At 33.9% G+C, this 22,788-nt stretch overlaps 1 protein-coding gene across 2 annotated transcripts in view; it reads right to left on the bottom strand.

Moving 5' to 3' along the window:
- Window positions 1-258: 258 nt before the first annotated feature.
- The window catches only part of LOC148950298 (uncharacterized), a 32,152-nt gene continuing 9,622 nt past the window's right edge, over window positions 259-22,788 (bottom strand). Inside the window, exons 2-7 of one of the 2 annotated variants that reach the window (XM_089091542.1) lie at window positions 17,642-17,857; window positions 14,861-15,021; window positions 13,560-13,705; window positions 8,950-9,063; window positions 4,589-4,728; window positions 259-811 (exon numbers count right to left, since the gene is read on the bottom strand). In XM_089091542.1, coding sequence (XP_088947668.1) covers window positions 425-811; window positions 4,589-4,728; window positions 8,950-9,063; window positions 13,560-13,705; window positions 14,861-15,021; window positions 17,642-17,857 — 1,164 coding nt within the window. In that variant the 3' untranslated portion in view covers window positions 259-424. Of the gene's footprint in view, window positions 812-4,588; window positions 4,729-8,949; window positions 9,064-13,559; window positions 13,706-14,860; window positions 15,022-17,641; window positions 17,870-22,788 lie in introns of both variants that reach the window. The other variant, XM_089091543.1, reaches the window with a different exon arrangement.

Below are 22,788 nucleotides of genomic sequence, written 5' to 3'. Positions count from 1 at the left end.
GAAACCTCTTAAGGTTTATATTCACTCTGAAACAAGTGATTTTGCGACAATCCTATAGCCGTAACTTGCACCAAAAAGACATACCCATATCATTGAATTCATTAGGCTCAATTCTATCAATTCACCGGCCAGTATTATGATATTACGTAAACTTTTTATTGGAGAAAGATCTAAATTTGCTTAAAAAGGAAAAAAATTGTCCTTTTTCCAACAATTTTCAACAAATATTCAGCGTATTTTTCATCTACAAAACTATGCACGTCAAATTTAAATAAATGTAGTTCGGTAGCTGGATAGAATTCAATCTCTGCTATGGAATGAGAGTAAAATTGTCGTCTTCAATTGATGTATTAAAATTGTAGGAGCAGAAAAATAAGACAGCGATAATTACATAGGGAACATAAGCCTTAATTTTAAAATATATCTAGACTTCAACGAAAATCCCTGCTACTTCCTGCTCAGTCCTATGGCTTTTCAAATGCAGCTTCAAATTAGAAGTCGTAATAAAACTCTTCCCACATATGGAACATTGGTAGGGTTTGACGCCAGTATGTAGCCTTTCATGAACTTTAAGATTTGAACTAGTAGTAAATGTTTTAAAACAATAGGAACACTTAAAAGGTCTTTGGCCAAGATGGATGCGTTCGTGGCATTTCATATTAGAGAACAACTTAAATCCTTTCCCACAAAAGGAACAGTGAAACGGACGCTGTTCAGATTCAATGGGTTCTTCTTTGTTCTTGATAAATAGAACTGTTGTCAGTTGATCTCCGCAGACAGAACATATTAGTTCGTTTGTTTTTACTGTTATCTGAAAAAGAATTATAATATAAACGACATGAAATATTAATTTACTAAAAAGTGGAAAGATTAGAAGAAAAACGTATTAATCTTTCAAACAGAGATAATTACTGATCAAGCCTTCTGAGCGGAAAGAGACATTTATATAAAAATAGAAAATAAAAATTATAATATAAATTATATGAAATATTAATTTACTAAAAAGTGGAAAGATTAGAAGAAAAACCGTAAATAAAATCTCTAAAACGGAGATAATTATTGATCAAGCCATCTGAGTGAAGAGACATTTACATAAAAAAAAATATAATATAAACGACATGAAATACTAATTTACTAAAAAGTGGGAAGATTAGAAGAAAAATCGCATTAGAATCTTTCAGAAATTATACATGTAAGAATATAGAATATATCATTAATTTTATCATTACAAAATATGAACATAACTCAAGAAAAATATTATATTTATTGAAACTGAAGTATAATCAAACAGTCCATGGTATAAAACTGTAAGTAAAGAAAAAATCAGCTCAATATTAACTGAAACTCTAAAATACAGAATTTTGATAACAACAGATACATAAAGAGAACTGAATTTTTATACTGATTCAAAATACATTAAGTTCATCAAGTTTAATGTCACCCAAAATTACGAGCCTGAGAAAATTTGCCCAATATTCGAAAAAGAGGGGAAACATCCCCCAAAATTCAAATGATCTTACTGAAACTCACACCATCAGATTCAGCATATCAGAACTCTACTGTAGAGGTTTCAAGCTCCTGTATGCAAAAATGTGGTATTTTGCAATTTTTTTTGGAGTTGATCACATCGAACCAGTAATCTTAGAAGATCGGGAGAGGGTTCATTTGATCTAAAATTATTAGTATCCTTAACTAGCCCCCTTCCCATGCCTTCTTTTCCCCCAAAGATATCTGATCAAAATTGTGAGATAGTCATTTGATTTACCACAGCTGAAAGGTCCACTAATTCTGCCTTTGGGTATGACATTACCCCCACAGTCCGTGGAAAAATTACTTACTGTTGTGATAAATGTAAAATTTCGGGACGGTATTTCTTGCAGGTGAGTGGAATTTTCAATGGGGAGGAAAGTCTACCGGGAGAATTTTACACGGGGGAGGGGAGGGTATTCCCTGGCACGATTTAAAAAACGGTCAGAAATTTAATTAAAAAAAAAAAAACTTTCTTCAACTGAAAGTAATGAGCAACATTAAAAATTGAATCGAGCAGAAATTATTCTGTACACAAGAGGGGGGAGGGCGTCCCTTCCTCAACCCCTTGCTCTTTACGCTAATGTTTGACGTTTCGTCACATTTCTTTAAGAAAGACTGCTTAAACGCACGACTTGTTGAATTTGAATTAGAAGCATTTTTAAAGAACTTTAAGACTTTAGCATAAAGAGCGACGTTGAGGAAGGATCAGCCCCCATCATACATGGAATAATTTATGTTCATTTTTACGTTTTAATGCTGTTCCTTGCTTTCAGTAAAAGAAAAACTTGTTTTTTTTTTCTTAATTGAAGAAAGAGAGGTATATATATATCCGCCATTTAACCAAATGAAATAATACAAGCTAAAATAGTTTTTCGGATTTTTATCCGTGAAATATTCATCAGTTCAAATTTCATGAAGAATTTGAACAGTCGTCACTGGTGTCTTTTATAACACGCTCTCCATAAAAACTACTAGAGAGAGAAACAGATTTGCAGTAATTAGCATAACGAAAGCAAACAGAGAAAATTACATCCAAATGGACTTTTACTATTTATAAATGTTATCCTTTAAAATGTTATCCTTTGACTCACTTTTTTTCTAACGACATGTATTTTGAACAGTTTCTTTTTTTCTTCATGTATATATATATATATATATATATATATATATATATATATATATATATATATATATATATATATATATATATATATATATATATATATATATATATATATATATATATATATATATATATATATATATATATATATATATATATATATATATATATATATATTATATATATATAAAATTACCCAACTTCCAACTGTCCGCTTGAGTTCATTTATTTCAATTTTGTTCATTATTTTGAAAAGTTTTTTTTTTAAATAAGCTTGATTTTTTTTCCTTTTTTGCTGTTATTTTTTGTTTATGTCTAATTATATTTACTATGTTTTACTCTACATTTATAAGTAAGACGAAGATAAAAAAAAAATACGACATTAGACTTTACAGTCCCTACCAGCGGTGCTGATATCCGTTTTAAGGCCATTCAGCCAGGAAGTGCAAAGGGGGGGGGGTGAGGACCAACCATGCTTTTGCACACCCTTCCTGTTTACCTTCCTTAGATTTCTTCAGAAACTCATTTAGAGCTGAGTCGACTCTGTTGTGCCTTTGACCCATAGACCCGTAGAATCGTTCCAAGCCATTCGAGAAGTTTTTGGCCCTTCTCAAGTGAACCATAAAACATTAGTGCAAACCGATCCAAGATGACTTTCACGGTTATTGGATAAAAAGAAAAAGTTTGTGCATTTGAGCTAACGCTGGCACAAGGACTTGAGAATAAAAGTTTCATGCTGTTTGGAAAAAAAAAAAGTCTTGGTCCCATTTCCTGACAAATCACAATTTTGTTAAAAAATCTTCGCAGTGAGGATTTGACACAGGGGCTTATGGATATAGATTTTAAGCCATTCGGAATAAAACAAAAAAGGAATACTTCGAAACCTTTTCAGGCCCTATTTGCGGGCAAAACAATATTTATTTAAATTTTATTTTTGGGCATTGGGCTCTAAATAGATCAAAAATTCCCAGACACGTCTTTTGAAATTTTTTGGCCTAGTTTCGAAACCCCCCCCCCCCACTATTCTTTTTTTCTTTAACAAAGTCCCTCTGGCATATAGATTTTAAAATGCAGGTTTTAAACCAACGAGAGATACAAGCTTTTCCAGCCTTCTTTTGGGTTTCCTACCACCCTCTCTCCCATAATAAGAATTTTTATGCCTTTAACAACTTTTATTTTGTTGAACATTCCAGTCTCCTTGGCCTAGATTTACATATTTGACATCCAAATTAAGTAAAAAAGAAAAATAACTGGGCCAGATATAGGACAATTTACACCCCCCCCCCCTCCCCTCTCCTTCACGCAAATTTGAGGTCCCTTGATGCAGGGGACAATTCCTAATAGCTTCAAGCAAACAAACAACAGAGACCAAACATACCCACTTTTCATAAATGAAACCTGTCTGTGAACAATCAAAAATTTGCGTATTTTCGGCCACTTGCCCCCCGGGGCTGCATGGAGCATGTCAACTATGGAGGCATATTTATATTTTGAACAAAACAGCTAACACAAAATATTGATTGAATACCAGGAGGAGTTACGGGGGTACTCAAAGGTGGAAATGGCACGATAGGAGGACAGGTTGTCCTCCAATCACATTTGCCCTTCAAAAAGGGCACTAGACATTTTATTTCCAATCAAGTCAGCCATCTCCGAAGCTTCTACGTTTCCCCGGTGACACTAGTAGATAAAGACAAACAAACTGTTAATATAAATTTAAGTAAAACTACACAATTTAGAGCAAACATTCAAAATCCAACTCTATGCTCAATTGCTCAAAAATTAATGCTCAAAAAGCAGCTTTTGCTTTGGGGCTAGTTAACAATAGAAAAAAGGGCGGAACATATAAAAACATTAGAATACAGTGAATGTACCAAGAGAAGTGGAGAAGCAAGACAGAAACGAAGTCCCAAGAAAATAAATGGTCCAATGTACCTGTGATTGATCCATAAAAGATTTTCCACAACCATTACACTGATAGTATTTATCCGTTATATGGGAAGCTTCATGTCTTTTCAGAATGGCCTTCCGAGAGAAGCATTTGCCACAAAGCTCACACGGAAACGGTTTCTCACCTAGGGTTTCAGAAAATAATACTATTAATTGTTGTGTTTTTTTTCTCATAAAAGGCTCTCTGCATTATTCAAATAAAACTTGTTTTAACAACAAGTCGGGTAGTGTACTCAACAGGCTAGTCAACATTAAGCTAACGCCATTCCTGACTAGAAGAAGAAGAAAAAAACAGAGACTGTACCTAAAAAATAACAAGGTTATCATCTGAAAAACTTTGAGAATTTTTCTTTCCCCAATGAAAATTAACAACCATAAAAAACATAAATCTCAAATGGCAGTTTTTATCAGAAAGTTGTACTAGAAGTTTAAACACAACAATAAGATCCAAAGGCAATTTTAAAGTCAATTTCAAGAGAACCCATCAACGTATTGCGGCGCTACAGCTCCTATCAGCCCCAAGAGCAGGATAGATTACTGAGTGTCCGTTAAAGAACAAGCGGAAAGATCACTGGTCAACAACCATCTAGGACGGCTAGATCATCTTCAAACTCGTCTCTTATAAAATGTTGCTCGCTTATGCTTGTAGACTGGTAATTGATTAGATCAGTAGCTCCTCGTGACATTTTTTCCCCTTTCAGAATAATTCAGATTGTACTCCTGTTATTGGACGGGTCAATTAGATTCAGCAAGAAATACTAAAGTAAGGTAAAAGTAGAAAGTTATGAGAGTTCAGAGTCGTGCCCCATAGGTTCTTTTTTAAAATGTGTTAACAGTCGTTTCTTTGACCTAATCTAATGTTATACTAATACCAATTGCAAAGATAATACAGGTATCAGCATGGACGGGTTTAAGAAAGCCAAACATTAGATCATCCTATAGGTCACGAGTATCCTTTATTTCCCTTTGACTCTTATAAATTCCCTGCACTTTATTTTAATGTGGTTATCAACACGGAATAAATAATTTGAAAATCTTCTTTGATTTATCAAACACCACTTGTGAAGACCCATACGCTTTGTGCACCCCTTGTATCTTTCTAATAAATACAAATTATAGTCTTATTTATTGAACATCTTACCAAGGTCATTTTTTCCCTTGAATGTTTATTTGCTTGAATGTGTTTACAGTAGCATAGAATTTGTGCCACTATGGAAAAATTGCATCAAAACCGATAAAATATGGGTTAAGTGACAATCACGCTTTGTAACTGAGAATTGTGTTGATCATTAGTATAGATGAAAAAAATTAGAGAGGTAAAAAAAAAATTATTCATGATGACTTTCTGGTAAAATGATGTTGCCCTTTATTTTGCTATTATCTAAACTTGCAGGTTTCTCCAGTATTTTTTTTTAAATACACTAACTGATCTTTACTCGCTTTCCATAGTTCAATTCATTTTAAACTTTCGAACACTCTGTGGAAATGAACAGCGACAAAATTCCCAATAAGAGCGCAACCTATATTTTGGAACTCCTTTATATTGCACAACCCAAATTTCATAGGCCCCCTCTTAAGTGGGCAAAATCAAACCGAAAGCCTTAACATTAGTTAACAGTTGTTAATTCAAAAATATTCATGTATTAACGTTTAAAAAGTAAATCGTTCATAGGATTTCCTACCTGAAGTAATGGCGAAATTAAAAAGAAATATTTCGCAACCGAGAAAGAAAGTTTTTATCACACCTTTTGTCACCCCACTGATTTCAAGTTCTGCCCAAAAAGGTCCAATATAGTAGTGACAAGACCTCCGTACGTGACGTATGCAGCAACTCGCAAAGACAGAAGGCCCAAGTTTTACCTGAGGTAAGTGAGCAACCCTGACCTGTCAAGCGGGTGTAACGAATCTTGGCATTAAGACTCAAGAGAATAAGAAGCGGTTCTGTTTTATTGTTGGGTGTTATTGGACACCCAATGCCTTTCCGGATAATTACTCTTCCCTTTTCGAAAATTCCCCCTCCCTTTTTCTTTATTTAAAATTCCACATGATATCTTTATTGCCAAATTATGAATATCACTTTGAACTGCTGGATGCCAAACTAATCAAAATTCAGAGTATCCAGCTTCAGTGGAAAACACAAAGTCCATTGAAAATAGAGTTTCCCTAATCGTCATTCCTTTAAATTTTGCTTGTTTCTCTGATTGGCTGTGTTCTTTTTTCTTCCATCACATCTTCACATCCTTTGGTCCTGAAAGAAGTTCTTTTTGACCATTTCAGTTTGTTTTCTCACTGTGAAGCTTATAGAAGTAAGATTGTCTTCCAGATTACCGACTGCTCATTTAGCCTTATTCTCTGGCTAGAGTAGTATATACAATCAGATTATATTTGACGAGTTTTGGGAGTGTCGACTCCCATTTTAGTATTGTTATTCCTTAGAGAGAGCATACCAAGGGATCTCCAGATCAAGGTCTTAAGGGGTTAGGTTTCTCGGTATAAATTTCACTCGGTTATACCGTTGTAGATACACCCCTGCTCCAAACTGACTTACGAGCGGGGTAGTCAAAAGTAGTTTTGAATTATTCTGAAGCGTAGTAGTATTTATCATCAGTTACCTGGTTCTGAGATGTTCCAGATAATTTTAGACTGTAGGTACAAGCCTATAACTGTTCTCACTCATAAAATAGTGTAACCTACCCATGAACCAGCGATATTCGACAGACTGCACAAAAAATTCAAGAGAATTTTCTTTTCTTTTTAGTTCATATAAATGGTTTAAAATGTCTGAGCTGAAGAGTGATTCAAATTAAGTTATTAAAAGCACAAAAGTGGATATAAACAAAACAAGAATCGCCCCGGCCTTTTCTAATCCTTAAATATCATCATCATTAAACCGACGGCGGACTCACCAGCCTGAGTTTAAGCCTAACCGACTTGGGCCCATTGCTTCAACACAATAAAGAGCAAAAAGTCAAACCAATGGTTTGTGGACAAGAAATCAATTTCCCCGCCCTTATGATACACCTTGATTGGCATAGCAGTCAGATATTGTCCTCCACAACTATGTTCTCCAGTTTAACGTAAAATATACGCTATTTCTGCAGCCAATACCTAATCTAAGCTTTACATTCTTCTATTAGATACCTTCTTGTTTCCACATCCGTATAATATTTTTGCCAATCAGGAAATCAGCTCTTACAGTTCGAGCAAAATACTCAGAAAATTCCCAATTCATGTAACGGGTTTAATATCCACTCGTATTTCAGACTTTTTAAGTTGAAGTAGATGTGGTGGTCACAGTAGGGTTTAACTTTGAATTTTCTTTTTAAATCCCACCTTCCTATGCCAAATTTGTCCACCCTCTCAAGATTCATCAGCTAATTTCCAGCAGCTCTGAGAGATCGGAATGAAAGGTTTTGATCCCAGGCAAGTCATTGATATCCTAGCCTTAGTTGCTTCATCTGCCAACTCGTTACAAGTGATCCCACAATGTCACGTCAGTTTAATGCGTTTACCATTGGATGCTAGTCTGTTTAAAATGTCATAGCCATTCCACACGCTTTTCTGCCTGCTCTTGTAATTCTCATGAGTCTTAAAGCATGCTTGGTTATCAGATAGGAAATATATGTCCCTACTTGTGCTTTTTAATGAATCCAGTCTCTTAGCCACACGTTCAATTCCAAACACTTCAGCCAAAACCTTGAGCATAGATAATTTCTACGTTGTTGGCTAATGAATTCCATCCCAAGTCTAGAGCTAAAATCCCACTTATTTTTTTTTCAAAATTAGTCTCACTTGAATGTTCTTAGCCTAACTACTTGACCAGTTCATTATAGTATTGCAGATTTCAAGGTATGATTTTAATAGTAATGTTGAATATGTTTGGTTGTAAGGTTTGTGGTGCTGATTAGGAAGTGCTATGTGTATTAGTTGTTTTACTATTTATTTTGTCTTGCATTATTTTAGTGTATTTTTGCCACCTCTCAGACATGTTTCTTACTTCTCGGGGTGGCTGTTAATACCGATGTTTCTTTTTTATATCTCTCTCAAGCTCCATGTCTTTATTAATAAGTTGTTTCATTCCACATTCATATCAGAAGGGTAATTTCGTAAGTGTTGCATCTGATAAAATCTATTATAGACATTGCACAGTTTTCTTACTCAGAGCAGTGTTTCACCTTGCATTTTCCACATTTCTTGATATTAAACTTTTATTTAGATGTCTTGTTCCTTTTCTATTCGAGTCAGATGCTATATTTATTTTCACTTTTTTCCTAAATTGCATGTCTAAAAAATTCTTTATATGAAATATAAGAAAATATACATTTCCATTTCATCATTAATCATACCTGTGTGCGATAATATATGATTTTTCAGAACTTCTTTTCTCGCAAATCCTTTACCACAAATATTACAGACAAATCGTCGTCCATCTACATGAATTTTTTCGTGCTGCACTAACCCTAAAATAAAACAAATGAAATTAATAAGCACTCTGGCTTTATTGACATTTATCAAACAATACAAGCAACGTAAAAGGTCTATTCGTAAGAAAAAAAAAGGATGGTTGCAATTTATAACTATTTTTTTTTTTATATCTTGCATTCATTACTATTAGTACAAACATGATGGAAAATAAAACATTTCATTAAAATAAACAACATTTTTTTTTTGTAAACAAAATAGATTTTGTAATAGTAGAAAGACAAGAGAGATGATTCATAAGATTTTTTGTAAAAGCACTAATAATCAAGTTTTAATTGTAATTTGGTATTGTAATCACCATCATAATTATTTATAAATTTTCGAATCGAACAAAAGGTTTATTTTAAGCTACACAAGGTTAAACTTTCTGAAGGATATTTAGGGATAAAGGACAATTGTCAAACAAAAATATGTTAGATAGAAAGGTAGGCCCCTTTTCTGATCAAAAATGAGCTGAGTCCTGACGCAGCGCAAAAAACAAGCTAAGCCAAAGCTTAGTGCACAAACAAAATCTCAGCGCTGCAGATAGACTCACAAGGGCGCACAAGGGTGCGAAGTCAAAGCTGCAGACTGACTCAATGCTAAAACGACCAAACTCCTGACTCGGTGCAAAAACTAACTGAGTCTGAATCGGTGCGAAACTAAATTAAGTCCTGACCCAGTGCGCAAAAAAGCAAAGCGCTGGTTTGGTCCATAAACAAGCTAAGCAATTCACCCCAAAACGATTTACATAGGAACTGCAAATCTGGTGAGAAAAGGGCAAAAAAAAAACTAAGTCGACTCAGCCCAAAAACAAGTGAAGCCCCGTCCCGGTGTAGAAACCAACTAAACCCTGACTCAGTGCAAAAAGATTTGAGTCTGAGTCGGTGCATAGCTAATCCTGAAGTCCTGACTCGGTGCAAAAAGACAAGCCAAGTCCTGAGCCAGTGCATAAGGTAAATAAGTCAAAGCTGCGGACTGACTTAATGCTAAAACGACCAAACTCCTGACTCGGTGCAAAAACTAACTGAGTCTGAATCAATGCGAAACTAAATTAAGTCCTGACCCATTGCGCAAAAAAGCAAAGCGCTGGTTTGGTCCATAAACAAGCTAAGCAACTCATCCCAAAACGATTTACATAGGAACTGCAAATCTGGTGAGAAAAGGGCAAAAAACAAACTAAGTCGACTCAGCCCAAAAACAAGTGAAGCCCCGTCCCGGTGTAAAAACCAACTAAACCCTGACTCAGTGCAAAAAGATTTGAGTCTGAGTCGGTGCATAGCTAATCCTGAAGTCCTGACTCGGTGCAAAAAGACAAGCCAAGTCCTGAGCCAGTGCATATGGTAAATAAGTCAAAGCTGCGGACTGACTCAAGGATAAAACGAGCAAAATCATGGCTCAACCGAAAAAGGAGTTATGCAAAAGAGTAGAAATTGGGAAAACAGTGTAAAAAACAACTTAAGTCCTGACTCAGTCTAAAAACCAACTGGGTTAATCGGTATGATTGGAGGCACAAAATGGGCCCATGGAATTTCTAACCTTCCCATGGAATTTCTAACCTTCTTCCCTCACCAAAAAAACACTTACCCGTAAAATAAGCATCCCTTAGCCCCTAAGGCAAACCCCTCCCCTGCATCAACTTTTCAGCGGAAGATTGGGCAAATCTTTTCCTCTAATCAGCTAGAAGCGTATAGGGCAAGCACCTCTGGTAAGTAGGATATAACACCTACGGCTCTCAGGGGCGTACACTCTTCAGAAACTTTCACAAAAGTGCTTGGCTTCACTTGAAACTTATGGGGCAAGAATATTCGACCAAAGGAACAGAAGGGACTGATTTTCAGAGGCAATCACAACTTTCAAGCCCCCCTGAATTCCAATGATAATACTAGGGTCCATTTGAAATTTGATGGGCGCAAAGCTCGAGTCCTGGTGGTTGGTTTGGCTGGAGTTCGAGCAGCAAATCTCGAACTCCAACCAAGAGATCTTTGGCAGTTGACCTCTTCTGGTCAGGGCGCTAGCAGGCATTACAATTTCAGGTTGGGTATTTTCCAAACTATGAACCTTTGATGCTAGCCAACGCCTGGACTACAAAAGACAATGGTCTTGCATTTTCCGAGAAAGTCTATTATGCTTTGGTTGCTACAAAATTCGTAAAAATTGGACGGTTTCAGAAGATAGCCATCACTGGGCGTACTTGCCTTAGCTAAAGTCTTCAGAGCTAACTATAATAAAGCTAGAATATGTTTTGATAACTATATGCTGTTCAGTCCAAGAATGATCTGTCATCGTCCTAAACAAGAGTTTTATCGAGTCATGTGACAACTAAAAATGGGTTAGGTGCAACAACCAGCGACGTTCCCTTTACTGAAACAAGAATCACTGAACACATCCCTCCCTTGACAATCGTGTTTCTATAAATACATTTATTCTAAAAGAAGTCATAAAGTTATAGGGTGTATCAAGGATTAGAGAAAGGAAAAACCGGAAACCTCAAGCCTAGAGCACATTGCCCACATGTATAAACCTTTGTGCCAAGAGAAATTTCCATCTAAAAAGATTTAAGTATAGGCTGAGAGCAGGACAACTTTTTGAACTGAAATTTGACATTGCCAGACAAACTGGTATGAACAAAAGAAATTAAGGAAAGGATGAGTAAAATTTTCTTTTCCCAACTATCAAATTAACAGATACAAAAAGGTGTAATGCATGGACAACTTGTGGTAATTTTAATGTTTATACCCCTCAAGGCTGTGGAGTTACTTACCTTTGAGAATTAGAGACTAGCAATCAACCCTAATGATAATTTATTTGTACTATTTAAAGTAACAAATATTACTAATCATTTACAACATGTTTTTATGTCACAGTGGCCAACAATTTATACAGACAGTTCCTCTTTATCTTGAATTACCTGTAAGGTGAAACCTACCACAAAATAAGAAGCAACAACTTTATAACAATTTTATTCAAATATAAGGTAAATAATAGTTGGAAACAAGAAAGACAGAGAAATAGAAAGAGAGAGAGAGGGAGAGATAGAGAGAAAGTGAGTGAGAGAGGTCAAAACATGAAAAGAGCAAATTTTTGGTTACGATTTTCATTCTTTTATGGGGGGGGGGGGCTTAGCACCAATATCAAGAAAAGGGACCCCCCCCCCCCACTGTGTCCGGTTTTTTTTTCCCAAGAAAATTTTCTTTGCCATATGACGTATAAAAAAAAATAATATACTTTTTTGGTGTATGCATGTAGCCTACAGAAACGCATATGGCTGCAACACCCGATCAGACAGTCAATAGAAGCAAATGATCAGGTTCCAAAATCTTTGATGGTAATGTGAGACTTATGAAAAAAAAAGACAATTGCATTTTTAAATGTTAAGTACCAAGGACATAAAAATGAAAACATTTTCTGCCTACTGGATCCATCTTAGGTCTATCCATACCTGAAAACCAGAATATACTATAAATTTTCTTTCGGTTGTTACGAAATATTAAAGGTCAGTTTTCTTGCGGAAACTGAATCCAAATTCTTGCGGAAAATCCAGTGATGCTTTTCATATTTAAAAATTCAAAGATGCTGCAGAAATCTGCAAATAAATTATTTAGAAAAATGTCTGGAGTTTTCCATTACCCACACATTTCATATTTATCTTCCATGCAATAGTCTAATTGTTTAGTCTGTATCTGCCACTAGTCAAGCTAGTCAAGGGTGAAACAAGGGTGGTTTCAATCTGTACATTTGAATATGTCATTTCTTCATTTTTTTTTTCTGTTTTTTTTTTTGGTTTCGGAAGTGAAACAATAAATTTAATATTTGTACTTTATGTTATACATAAAGTACACAAAGTCAAGTAATTAGAGTGAAACCTTTGGAATAATTATTTGGGAAGGACAAATACGGCAAAACAGAATAATTGGTTTTTCAAAAAGATGCTCTAATAGGTAAGTCAACAAATAATAATTTGAAGGGTTGACAAATTTTAATAATAAACAAATTAATGTATAGCTTACAATTTTAGCTATCCATGATATATACACTCCTTTCCAATTCCTATTTTTTTTTAACAAGATGTTAGGGCTAGCCTATCCAACCAACTCATCCAACCACTGAATTTTTAACCAGTTTACTGCCAATTAATGGCTGTGCTTTCCTTCTGCTACAGCAATCGGGAAAGTTGTACTTTCTAGTGCTCTAAGATAAAACATTTTTTCGCTCATTGTCTGTTGATTTTTAAAACACGTTCTTTATTTTTAAAATTGGCAGGCGCTTGTAAAAAAAAAAAAAAATAGAAAAGTTTCTTCATTAAAAATTTAATTCTCGGTTTTTCCTATTTTTTTTTTAACACGTAAACAGTTGTGTAAGTTTTCATTTAACAACTTAAAGAATTAGTTTTCATTTTTGGTGTCCTTCGTATGTTGCAGCATCAGATCCGACAACAAATACTAGCAAATGTTCAGAATTCTAGACCTTTGAAGCTTTATCTCACATGACTCACCTCCGGGTAATGAGAAAGACTTATTACAAATGCTGCATACATGAGGCCTTTCACCTCTATGTATTTTTTCATGTTCTCGGAGCATACTAGCTGTCGTAAATTTTCTTCCACAAATGGAACACAAATGAGCAACTTCGGGTCCAGCCCTAGAAAACCAAACAAGTGCAGCAGCCTTAGAAAGATACAAATTCCTTTATGCCTATTTAACTGAATCAACTTGAAAATATATTGGAATCATACATTATTTCTTCCAGTTAAAGGAAACAAAAGAAGAGTTAAAGAATTCAAAACTAAATACTTCTGGTAAAATTACAATGAATCCCAGCTTCAACCAAATCCACTACTACTACTACTAACAACTCATTGCAGAATAAAGCCCCCTGAGATCAACACAGCTTCACACATACCACCTCCATCCCAACCCATGCATAAAATATTCATTTAACTTTATAAACTATTAAATACCTGTCTTATACACCTTTGTCCTGAAACTGTGTATGGCTATATTTTATTTTCTAGCATCATGAAAAAGAAAACACAAAAAAAAGCGATAACAGATGCTATTCTTTCTTAGTCTAGTCTACTATGGCGCTTAGATTAAAAAAAAATCTAACATATTCAGGGGTCAAACAAATGAGGGATGGGGGAAGGCGATGCCTTTCACTTAACCCTTTCCCATAGATCAGTATTTACAAAGCTATTTAACTTTATTAGTTTTTCAAATTTATTTATCTAATGCTTCAATAATTTTCATTTTTTTCTGCATCATCTATTTTTTCCTTCTTTTAATCAATCGTTACTATCCTTTGCGTGGCTAAAGCTTTTTTTTATAACAAATCTAGGAGCCTAGAAATAACAAAAAAGAAATACAATAAAGCCAAATTATCTTAAAACTTTAAGATTCGTTTGGCGTGTTTCTGAATTTTTTTCAAAGCTAAAGGTTAACTCTTTCGTCTTATTTTTTTACTATTAAGCCTTAATTCTGTTTTCAGATTCTTCCGGATTCTTTCTTTTGATTTTTATTTGAGTTTAACTGAGGAAATATTGGAAGAAGCCCTGTGTGAAATGGACAAAGCTTTTACTAAATAGTATTAGCTGTATGCCGGATTTTTTCAGACAGTTTTTTTATTGTTTTGTAACAAAAAACAGAAAAAAAAATTAAAGCTTGGCAAACTCCCAAAACAGTTTCCATTTATATTGGTTTAAACAAAAAAGTGACTACAAACAACAAAAAACTTAAGACTTCCATGAACACAGGAAGACAATAATAACAAAGAACTAAAAGATTTTAGAAATCACACCTCCGTTTCCCAGGTGCATAAGATGTTGAAATACCATCATCATCATCATCTTGACTAGCAGCAAACACAACTTGGACTCTATCTTCAGATGCTTGTTTTATCCCAGCTTCAATATCAGATTTCTTAATAAAGTATGGGAAATCAGGAACTGGCATAATCATCTGAAAAAGAAAAGTGTAAACAAAACCTAAGTGCGGGAAAACATTTTACTGTGGGAGAGGCTTGGCTACACTTCATCCGAAATAAATTGAAGTATCATGTGTCAAATAACACTCGGCAAAACTTTAGCAGAGCTAAAAAATAAATCCTCAAGATGAGGATGATTATTAGTGAAACACCTTCACTTGAAATACGAAAATCTAATTGGTAATATTTACAATTAGACACAGCTCAAACCCTTAAGGAAAGAGGCATAAAATAATTCCCTAGGAAGGGAGTGGGGATTTACGCAAACGAAAATTATTTAAATTATTTTTTTTGTATATTTCTGGGAAGGGTGTTTTGGAATAACATACGAAGGGGTTGGGGGAGGACCTCTCCTTTGTTCCGTTTGTTTACAGGCGAGGTAACTTTTTTAAGGATAAAATATCTCATCCAACTCAGAAAAGAATAGTCTGGGAGCTTTATGACTAAAAGCACAATTCGAATCACTACGATATTCTACACTTCATACTACAATATTATTCTGACCTTCCAATTATGGTAAGACGCATGGACATCTAAGATTTAAGGTTTATGTCTGGAAAGGAATTTCAGACAATTCGAGAATTTGAAATTGGCTTTTACTTCTTTTTTCCTTGTTGATTTCACCCTGGGAAAATATTAGAAAAGCAAAATACTTCATTTAAGGCTAATGGTTTTGAAAGGTCATGAGTCTGGAAGAGAAATGTATAAATAACTAATTACATTTACTAGCACTGAATAACAAATAGCTTTATTTGCCTCCTATAGCAGATAGGAAGCAAGTAATAGGATATAGAAAGAGGGAAAACCAAACTTGGTTTCGAATTGAGTTGAAACTCCTATTTCTCTATATCCTGCCTTTCTCTCAATCCTAAACTGTATTAAGCTGTATTCACTCAAGATTTGGGTTCAAGCAAAATTCATAACTCTTATTAACCTAAGACAATTTGGGAATTTTATAATCAATTCCTACTTCTTCTTACTTTTTTCATCTAACTACACTGGGAAAATACTGGAAAATCAAAACGCTTTGTTTAGTCTCATTTCTATTGATCTTCAAAAACCTTTGGCTGTGCTAATCATAGCGTTAATAAGAACACTGTTTGTTTATCAAACAGATTACAAGTGGTCAAATATCTAAATCATACCTCCAATCCCTTCCCTATTCATAATGACATACCCCAAGGAATCATCTTTGGTCGATTATAATAAACAGATTCTTGCAGGATTTTCCCAATGCTTGCAAACCTGTTGATGACTCAACAGACTTAGAAACTTAATATAATGACTTAATGAGCATTCTCAATGGCATTGGAAGTGTTACCAGCACTAGACATGGGGGCCAGCCCATCCAAATTCTCAATGCTGCCAAATCGTTTCCTTAAATTATTACCCCTTTTCTTTATCTCACCCCTCCAGATATTTCTGATGTCTCCTTGAAAATACTAGGTATCAAATCTTCATGATAACCTAAAGCATAATGTTAATGCAAAAACATTCCCTTCAAGCCAATTATTCTTCTTCCTTTCTAAAACTCCTTAATGAGTTTGACTGATCTCTTCTCATTCTTAAAAATGTATACCTCTTTTTGTCTCTTCTACTTAAATATGCTTCTTCTGTTTAGTACTCTACCATTCTGTGTTGAGGACTTCTATAAATCCAAAAAAAGAAGTCCATAAATTGCAAAAAGACATTTTCCCATGAAGACAATGCTCCTTCAAAATCTGTCTGTAATAGTTTTTCTTAGTCTTTACCTATCTTATTCATTACCTTGCATCAAGGTATGAAAAACATTTGGCAAATAAAAATATTATTAACCCTCACAGGCAAAATTCGCTTATTTGAAAAATAAAAAAAAGATAAAACAAAAACCATACGTCAAGAGATATAATAAAAATCACACAAAATAAAAATGAGAAAAAAAAACTAGGTGTAAAAAAACTGTGTCTATTGAGAAGGAAACACGATAATTTTGAAAACAACTTTAAAAACCCTAAAATGCTTACTTATATCATTCCTAAAGGCACTTTACTCCTGCCCCCTCTAATGTGCAAATATATTGCCCAAATTGCATATTTTCTATGCATTTTTCCGTTTCTTGATTTCATTGACGTTGCTTCTTTGCTGTTAAATCTATTTGGACAAAAGAGGGACGTAATCAAAAAACGGAAAACACATGAGAAATATAAAATTTGAGCTAAATATTTGCACATTTGGGGGGTTAAGGGGTAAAATTAAGTGAAGCACTCTTAGGGAATGATATAAGTATTTTAGAATTTTTAAATTTGTTTCCCGAATTTTACGGTGTTTTCTTCTCAATAGTCCCAATTATGTATTGATACCAGAATACATCAAACTAGATGAAACCAATAAGAGAGACAATCATAAAATAAAAAAGGATAGCTTTAAAATAAACGAGGAATCTCAGAGGAAAACATAAATGGGAAAACTATCCTGATCTCTTGTCAATTAATAGAAAAAAGTGGTGAAAAAAATGGTGTAATAAAGTGGCAAAAGAGAAAGAGACAAAGAACCAGACTGTTTCTTAAAGTCATGGAAGATTTCGGAGGTTGAAGCACAAGTGACTATAAACCTTACTTCTGGGTCTATTTTAGAATCCTTTCTTCTTGAATATTGAGAGACAGAAAACGTTTGGCAGGAATCCATAGTTGTACTGGTTGATGCCTCCATAGAGCCAAGAACATCATCTCCAACCTCTGTGACTACAGCAATTGCTTCCTCTTGCAATTCTTCCTCATGTTCATCTCTTTCATTATTCATCATGTAATGAATCCCTTGAGATGTAGTACCATCCTAGAACCAAAACTATGCAGAATAATAAGGTTTGAATAAGCATAAAAGTCTATTTACAAACAGTTCAATTGTTAGATGTACATACCTGTTCACACATGCAGGGTTACATTTTAGTATCTATGATAAGCAGAAAAGCCAGGATGAATGCTATGCATTTCTATCATTATTCCTTTAAAAATTTCACCCCCACCCACCCTTTGTTCAAAAACTGGATTATCAGGAAATTTTAGGCATGCAAGCAAAATAAGAAGCAATAACATTCCACAATTATCATACAAACTTTCAGCAGATTTAGCTGTTAGAACTTATATTGAGTCTATTTGTCATTTTACAGACATAATGGCAAGTTGATCAACGTATGAAAATGCAAGAAATCTCTTTTGCCAACACATCACAGGAAAATGAGCAGCTTTATGCAAAAAAAAAAATCATAAATTTCTGGTTCTCTGCAGTACAGTCAACTCGTTAGATTTTGACTCTTGTGTGAAGAGGATCCCTACAAATGAAAGAATATTTAAAGTTTCAAACAGTTTTGGGTTAAAATTCAATGTAATGAAGATTTGCAATCTTGGAAAGTAACTCTGTTAAGTGATATAAATTTTCTAGAAATGGTTCAGACCATTGTCCCAGAAGCTTTTTTGAAGCATCTACATATATACCTCCCCCTCTATAGAGCGTAGGTACTAACATTTGATGGACTTGAATGTAACTTTGATGCACAAAAATAAATTTTTAGAATAAGCTCAAGAAGTCACAGGTTGCAAAGGATCTGAAAAAATTGTTTCTTCAATAAAACAAAATCTTAATATGGCTTCAGACCATACTCAAATCTTTTTGAAACTGAAGGCCGAGCCTTTGTAAACTATGAGTAAAAGAAGTGGTGTCATATCAAAATCAATCTAAACCATTTTCCTAGCATAAGACGAGCATACAATTTTCAAAGCCTTTGAAATATATAAGGAGAAGATATAGGACACTCCAAACACCAGCCCAAGCCCTAACTTGGGCTCTGAATTCTCTCCTGAAAGTTTCACTGCCTTAGCTCAACTATTCTTTACAAGACAGAGAAAAGCCTCTCATTGTCAGTTTTTACCAAGTGAAGTAGCCAGATACTAAATGGGCTGCATGTCTAGCACAGTGATGACACCTACTTTAGGGCAATCAAAATCAGCCAAGCCTACAAGGTGGTATTGCAAATATGGATGTTGCAAATTTCTTATTCCCCAATACGTTAATTTTGAAATGGTGTACTTCTTGAATGTTAGAGGAGTGTAAGTCATCAAGCCACTTTAATTTGACATCAAAACTATACCTTTTACTGACCAGTAACTGGTACACTAGCCTAACATAACATAATTTACCAGTTAGTAGAACCTAATTATATAGTTCTGCTTTAAACATCAAAACAGTTTGGCATAGTCTACAAAAGAAAGGACAAAGATATCATTTCAAAGCATTAGGGAATTTGAATTTTTTACTCTCACATTTGAAATGCCAACATATGATTTTTAATTGCTTGCAACCTGGATGGGAGAAATGTTCCTTCTTTTTCTTTGATATAGAGGCCTTTAGGTACTAGTCCATTTAGGCGTTCTCCATTTTCCATTCAAGTGGGGACGTATTCTGCCATATCACTGTGGTGCATTCAATTGGAATTACATTTCTTCTTCTTTCTTTTTCTTAAGATCTTCCTTTTCAATCTTCATTAGAGACGCAAAACCAATTCCATTTTGGGATCTTGTCTTTCTTTATTTTCATCTACATTTACATTTAACACTGATGATGGTAATGACTAACAAATTCTGTCTGAAGCTACAACAAATTGCTATATACAATTTAAAACTACTGAAGTCATGGCCAAAAACCATTAGGCTCTGCACAAACCTTCAACAAATTGATAGTGAATCAAAAAAATATTAATAATTCCTAAAACTATTTTAAATCTTTGGTCTAGATTTATAAAGTATCTTGAGGCATTTTATCAAACAATATTCATTATAACCATAATTTGTGACAGAGGGAAATATCTACAGACTTTTCATCTTTTATTTATACTGTAAGGAGTTTTTACAGAGTCAAAACCAAATATGGTTTTGCACAGTGGCACCTTCACATTAAAGGGGGGTGGGGCAAATGTATTTGACCAAACCAGGAAGAGGATACTTTTTTTTTTCAATGAAAATACCAAAAAAAGATTTTTCAATGGAAACAACAACAAAAAAGTAGCAGGGGGAGATGACAATGGTTTACCCCATACGAAAGTGAAGGTCATGTGTAGATTGTACTGCAGAAAACTAGCCATTTATGAGAAGCTGTTTTTTCAGTAATGTGATACTTTTGTTTAACTTTCCAGTGTATGAGTAAAATTGCAAAATAGAAATACAGCATAAATTCTCACATCTGTTCTAGCTGAACCTTTCAAAAACAAAGTATGATGGTGGGAGAAATTTCTGAATAGATCAATAGATAAGTGAAAACTTTGCATTATGAATGCTTACATTCTACATCACAACAGCTAAGTACTTCTATTTCTCTTATTTGAAATCAGAGAAAGGTTATTTAAAAGTGGCAGATTTTTGGTAGACTTGAAAATAATATTGGCAGATAAAAATTGGTAAATGTTTTTCCATAGATGATATTGAATGCATTTTGAGAGCCAAAAAAAGGCCAGGTTCTATTTTACTTTAAAAGTAGAATATGCTATTGTGTCATATTTTTGGCATAGCCTACTCACAACCCTGTTAAAATTGGTATATAATACTTTTCAACAAAACCCAACTAAAGTTAGGCATTAATTCACACATAATTTAAATTCAAATTTAAGAATTAAAACCTGTAAATGTTTGTCTCCTTTTCTTTTTTATTCTATGCATAGGGAAGGAGAGAAAATAAGATCAGAAAATTAGTATTTGTATTACTTTTACAATGTGGTTTGTTCTTTACTAGGCTCCAGCCCTTAATGCATCCATTACTTCCTGATACAACAAATTCAAGCACCATTGCTGCATAAAAGAAAGTGAAACCAATGTTAAGTTTAATGTGGCTCTTTACTCTCGTTTGAAAAACTGTTTATTTGTCTTTTTATTAACTGAGTTTGGTTCATGGTCTGCATTTTGAGGTATATGAGCCTGAATCATTTCTCTCAAACAATAAAAATGACAAAGTATCCCAGATTCTATTTTAAAAGATTTTCTAAGTGGTAGTGATGACAACCTTGTTAGGTGCCCCTAAGAGTAGTAGGGACAAATAGGAGCCTATTACTTAATTTTAGTTATGGTTCAGCCACTGCCAAGACAAAAAAATGATTTTTTTTAACCAAGCAAAGCTGCCAATTTTGCAATATGATTGTATTTTTCCATGGAGAGTTCTAGGCTATATATATATATATATATATATATATATATATATATATATATATATATATATATATATATATATATATATCTGTGAAATTAGCTTATTAGTTGGCTATTGAGATCTCAGTTAGTAATATTTAATAAAGTGATGGACTATTTTGAAGGAAAAGTCAGCTACCAATAGTTTTGTATACACTGTAGAATTGGCTAACTATTTGGCTATTGAATTCATATGGTCACTGAAGCTTACTTAGTCCACTAATCAGATATCAATCCAGTCCTATATATATTATATATTTAGCTTACTAGTTGGCTATTAAGATCTCAATTATATATTCACTAGAGCTTGAGTTATCCAACAAGTCATCCATGAATAAAGTCTCAGGTTATATATACTGTAAAATCAGCTTACTAGTTGGCTATTTAGATCTAGGTATACATACAGCTCATTTATATTAGCCATCTAGTCAGCTTTCAATACCTCTGTTGCTATAAAAAAAGACTGAGTTTATTTTTTAACTCCTTCAAAAATTCCATTGCTGATGTAGGGACAAGATGAACACACAATCTAATGTTTTTTGTGCTCTTTCTAAATATAATAATCATTTCACCTGCAATGCATCCCCTCCCCCCTCTGGTATTCCAATACATAGCCCTAGGATATAGGTTTGTACAAAATTAATAACAAAAGCTTAAACAACAAAATTCTTACCATATAATATACAGTATACTTCTATTAATCACATTATCATGTCTGCTTCCAGTATTATCTACATTCAAAAATCAATTAAATAACATTCAATATCAAACATAGACTACATGAAATTCTTTTACAATCAATAATCTGTAATCTAATAGTCTTAACAAGTCAAGGAGCCTGTTCACATGAAAACAGAGCCCGACCATATATTAAATAATGGATAAGTATAACATTTAGGGATATATATAGGACCATCAGGGAGGGGGGTGCAAATAAAAATGAAATGATTGTTAAATTTAGAAACAACTGTTTCTTGTTGCCAAAAATTAATAATGAACAAAACAAAGCTATATTGAAGAGGCATGAGATTAAAAAAAAAATCTCGTCTTGTCAGTTTAAAACTTATATAATATACTAAAGTTCTTGTGACAGGGTTGTAATGCTTTGGAGTAAATATAATTTATTTTATAGCTCCCTCAAAAATGGAGCCCAGAAAAGACAAAAACCTTTGTTTTTCAAATGGGTAGAAATTTAAATTAGTAAGTTCTTTTGCCAGGAAGATAGTAATGCACAAAATAATTAGGTTTAGGGAATCTATCTTCCAAAAATGGACCACAATTTTGTTTTCTTAATTAGCTTGAAATTGATATCTGTAAGGGGATAACAATGTGCAAGAATAGCCTATATTTGGTAGCTAAAAAATGGGGACCAAAAAGCTCTTTTCTTAAAATGCTACAAACTTTAGATCTGTTACTTTTTAACCAAAGGGCCCCCAAATGTACAAATAATTTTGAGCTATAATTACCAGAATTTAAGCCTTTATATATACATAGGCCCATAAATGCTATTCATGGTCAACTAGTTAGCTAATTTAT

The sequence above is a fragment of the Artemia sp. Qi Xiang Cuo genome, chromosome 7 (genome assembly GCF_049724085.1).
Source record: "Artemia sp. Qi Xiang Cuo chromosome 7, ASM4972408v1, whole genome shotgun sequence".
Taxonomy (NCBI): Eukaryota; Metazoa; Arthropoda; class Branchiopoda; order Anostraca; family Artemiidae; genus Artemia; species Artemia sp. Qi Xiang Cuo.
This window is presented reverse-complemented; position numbering and strand designations above follow the sequence as displayed.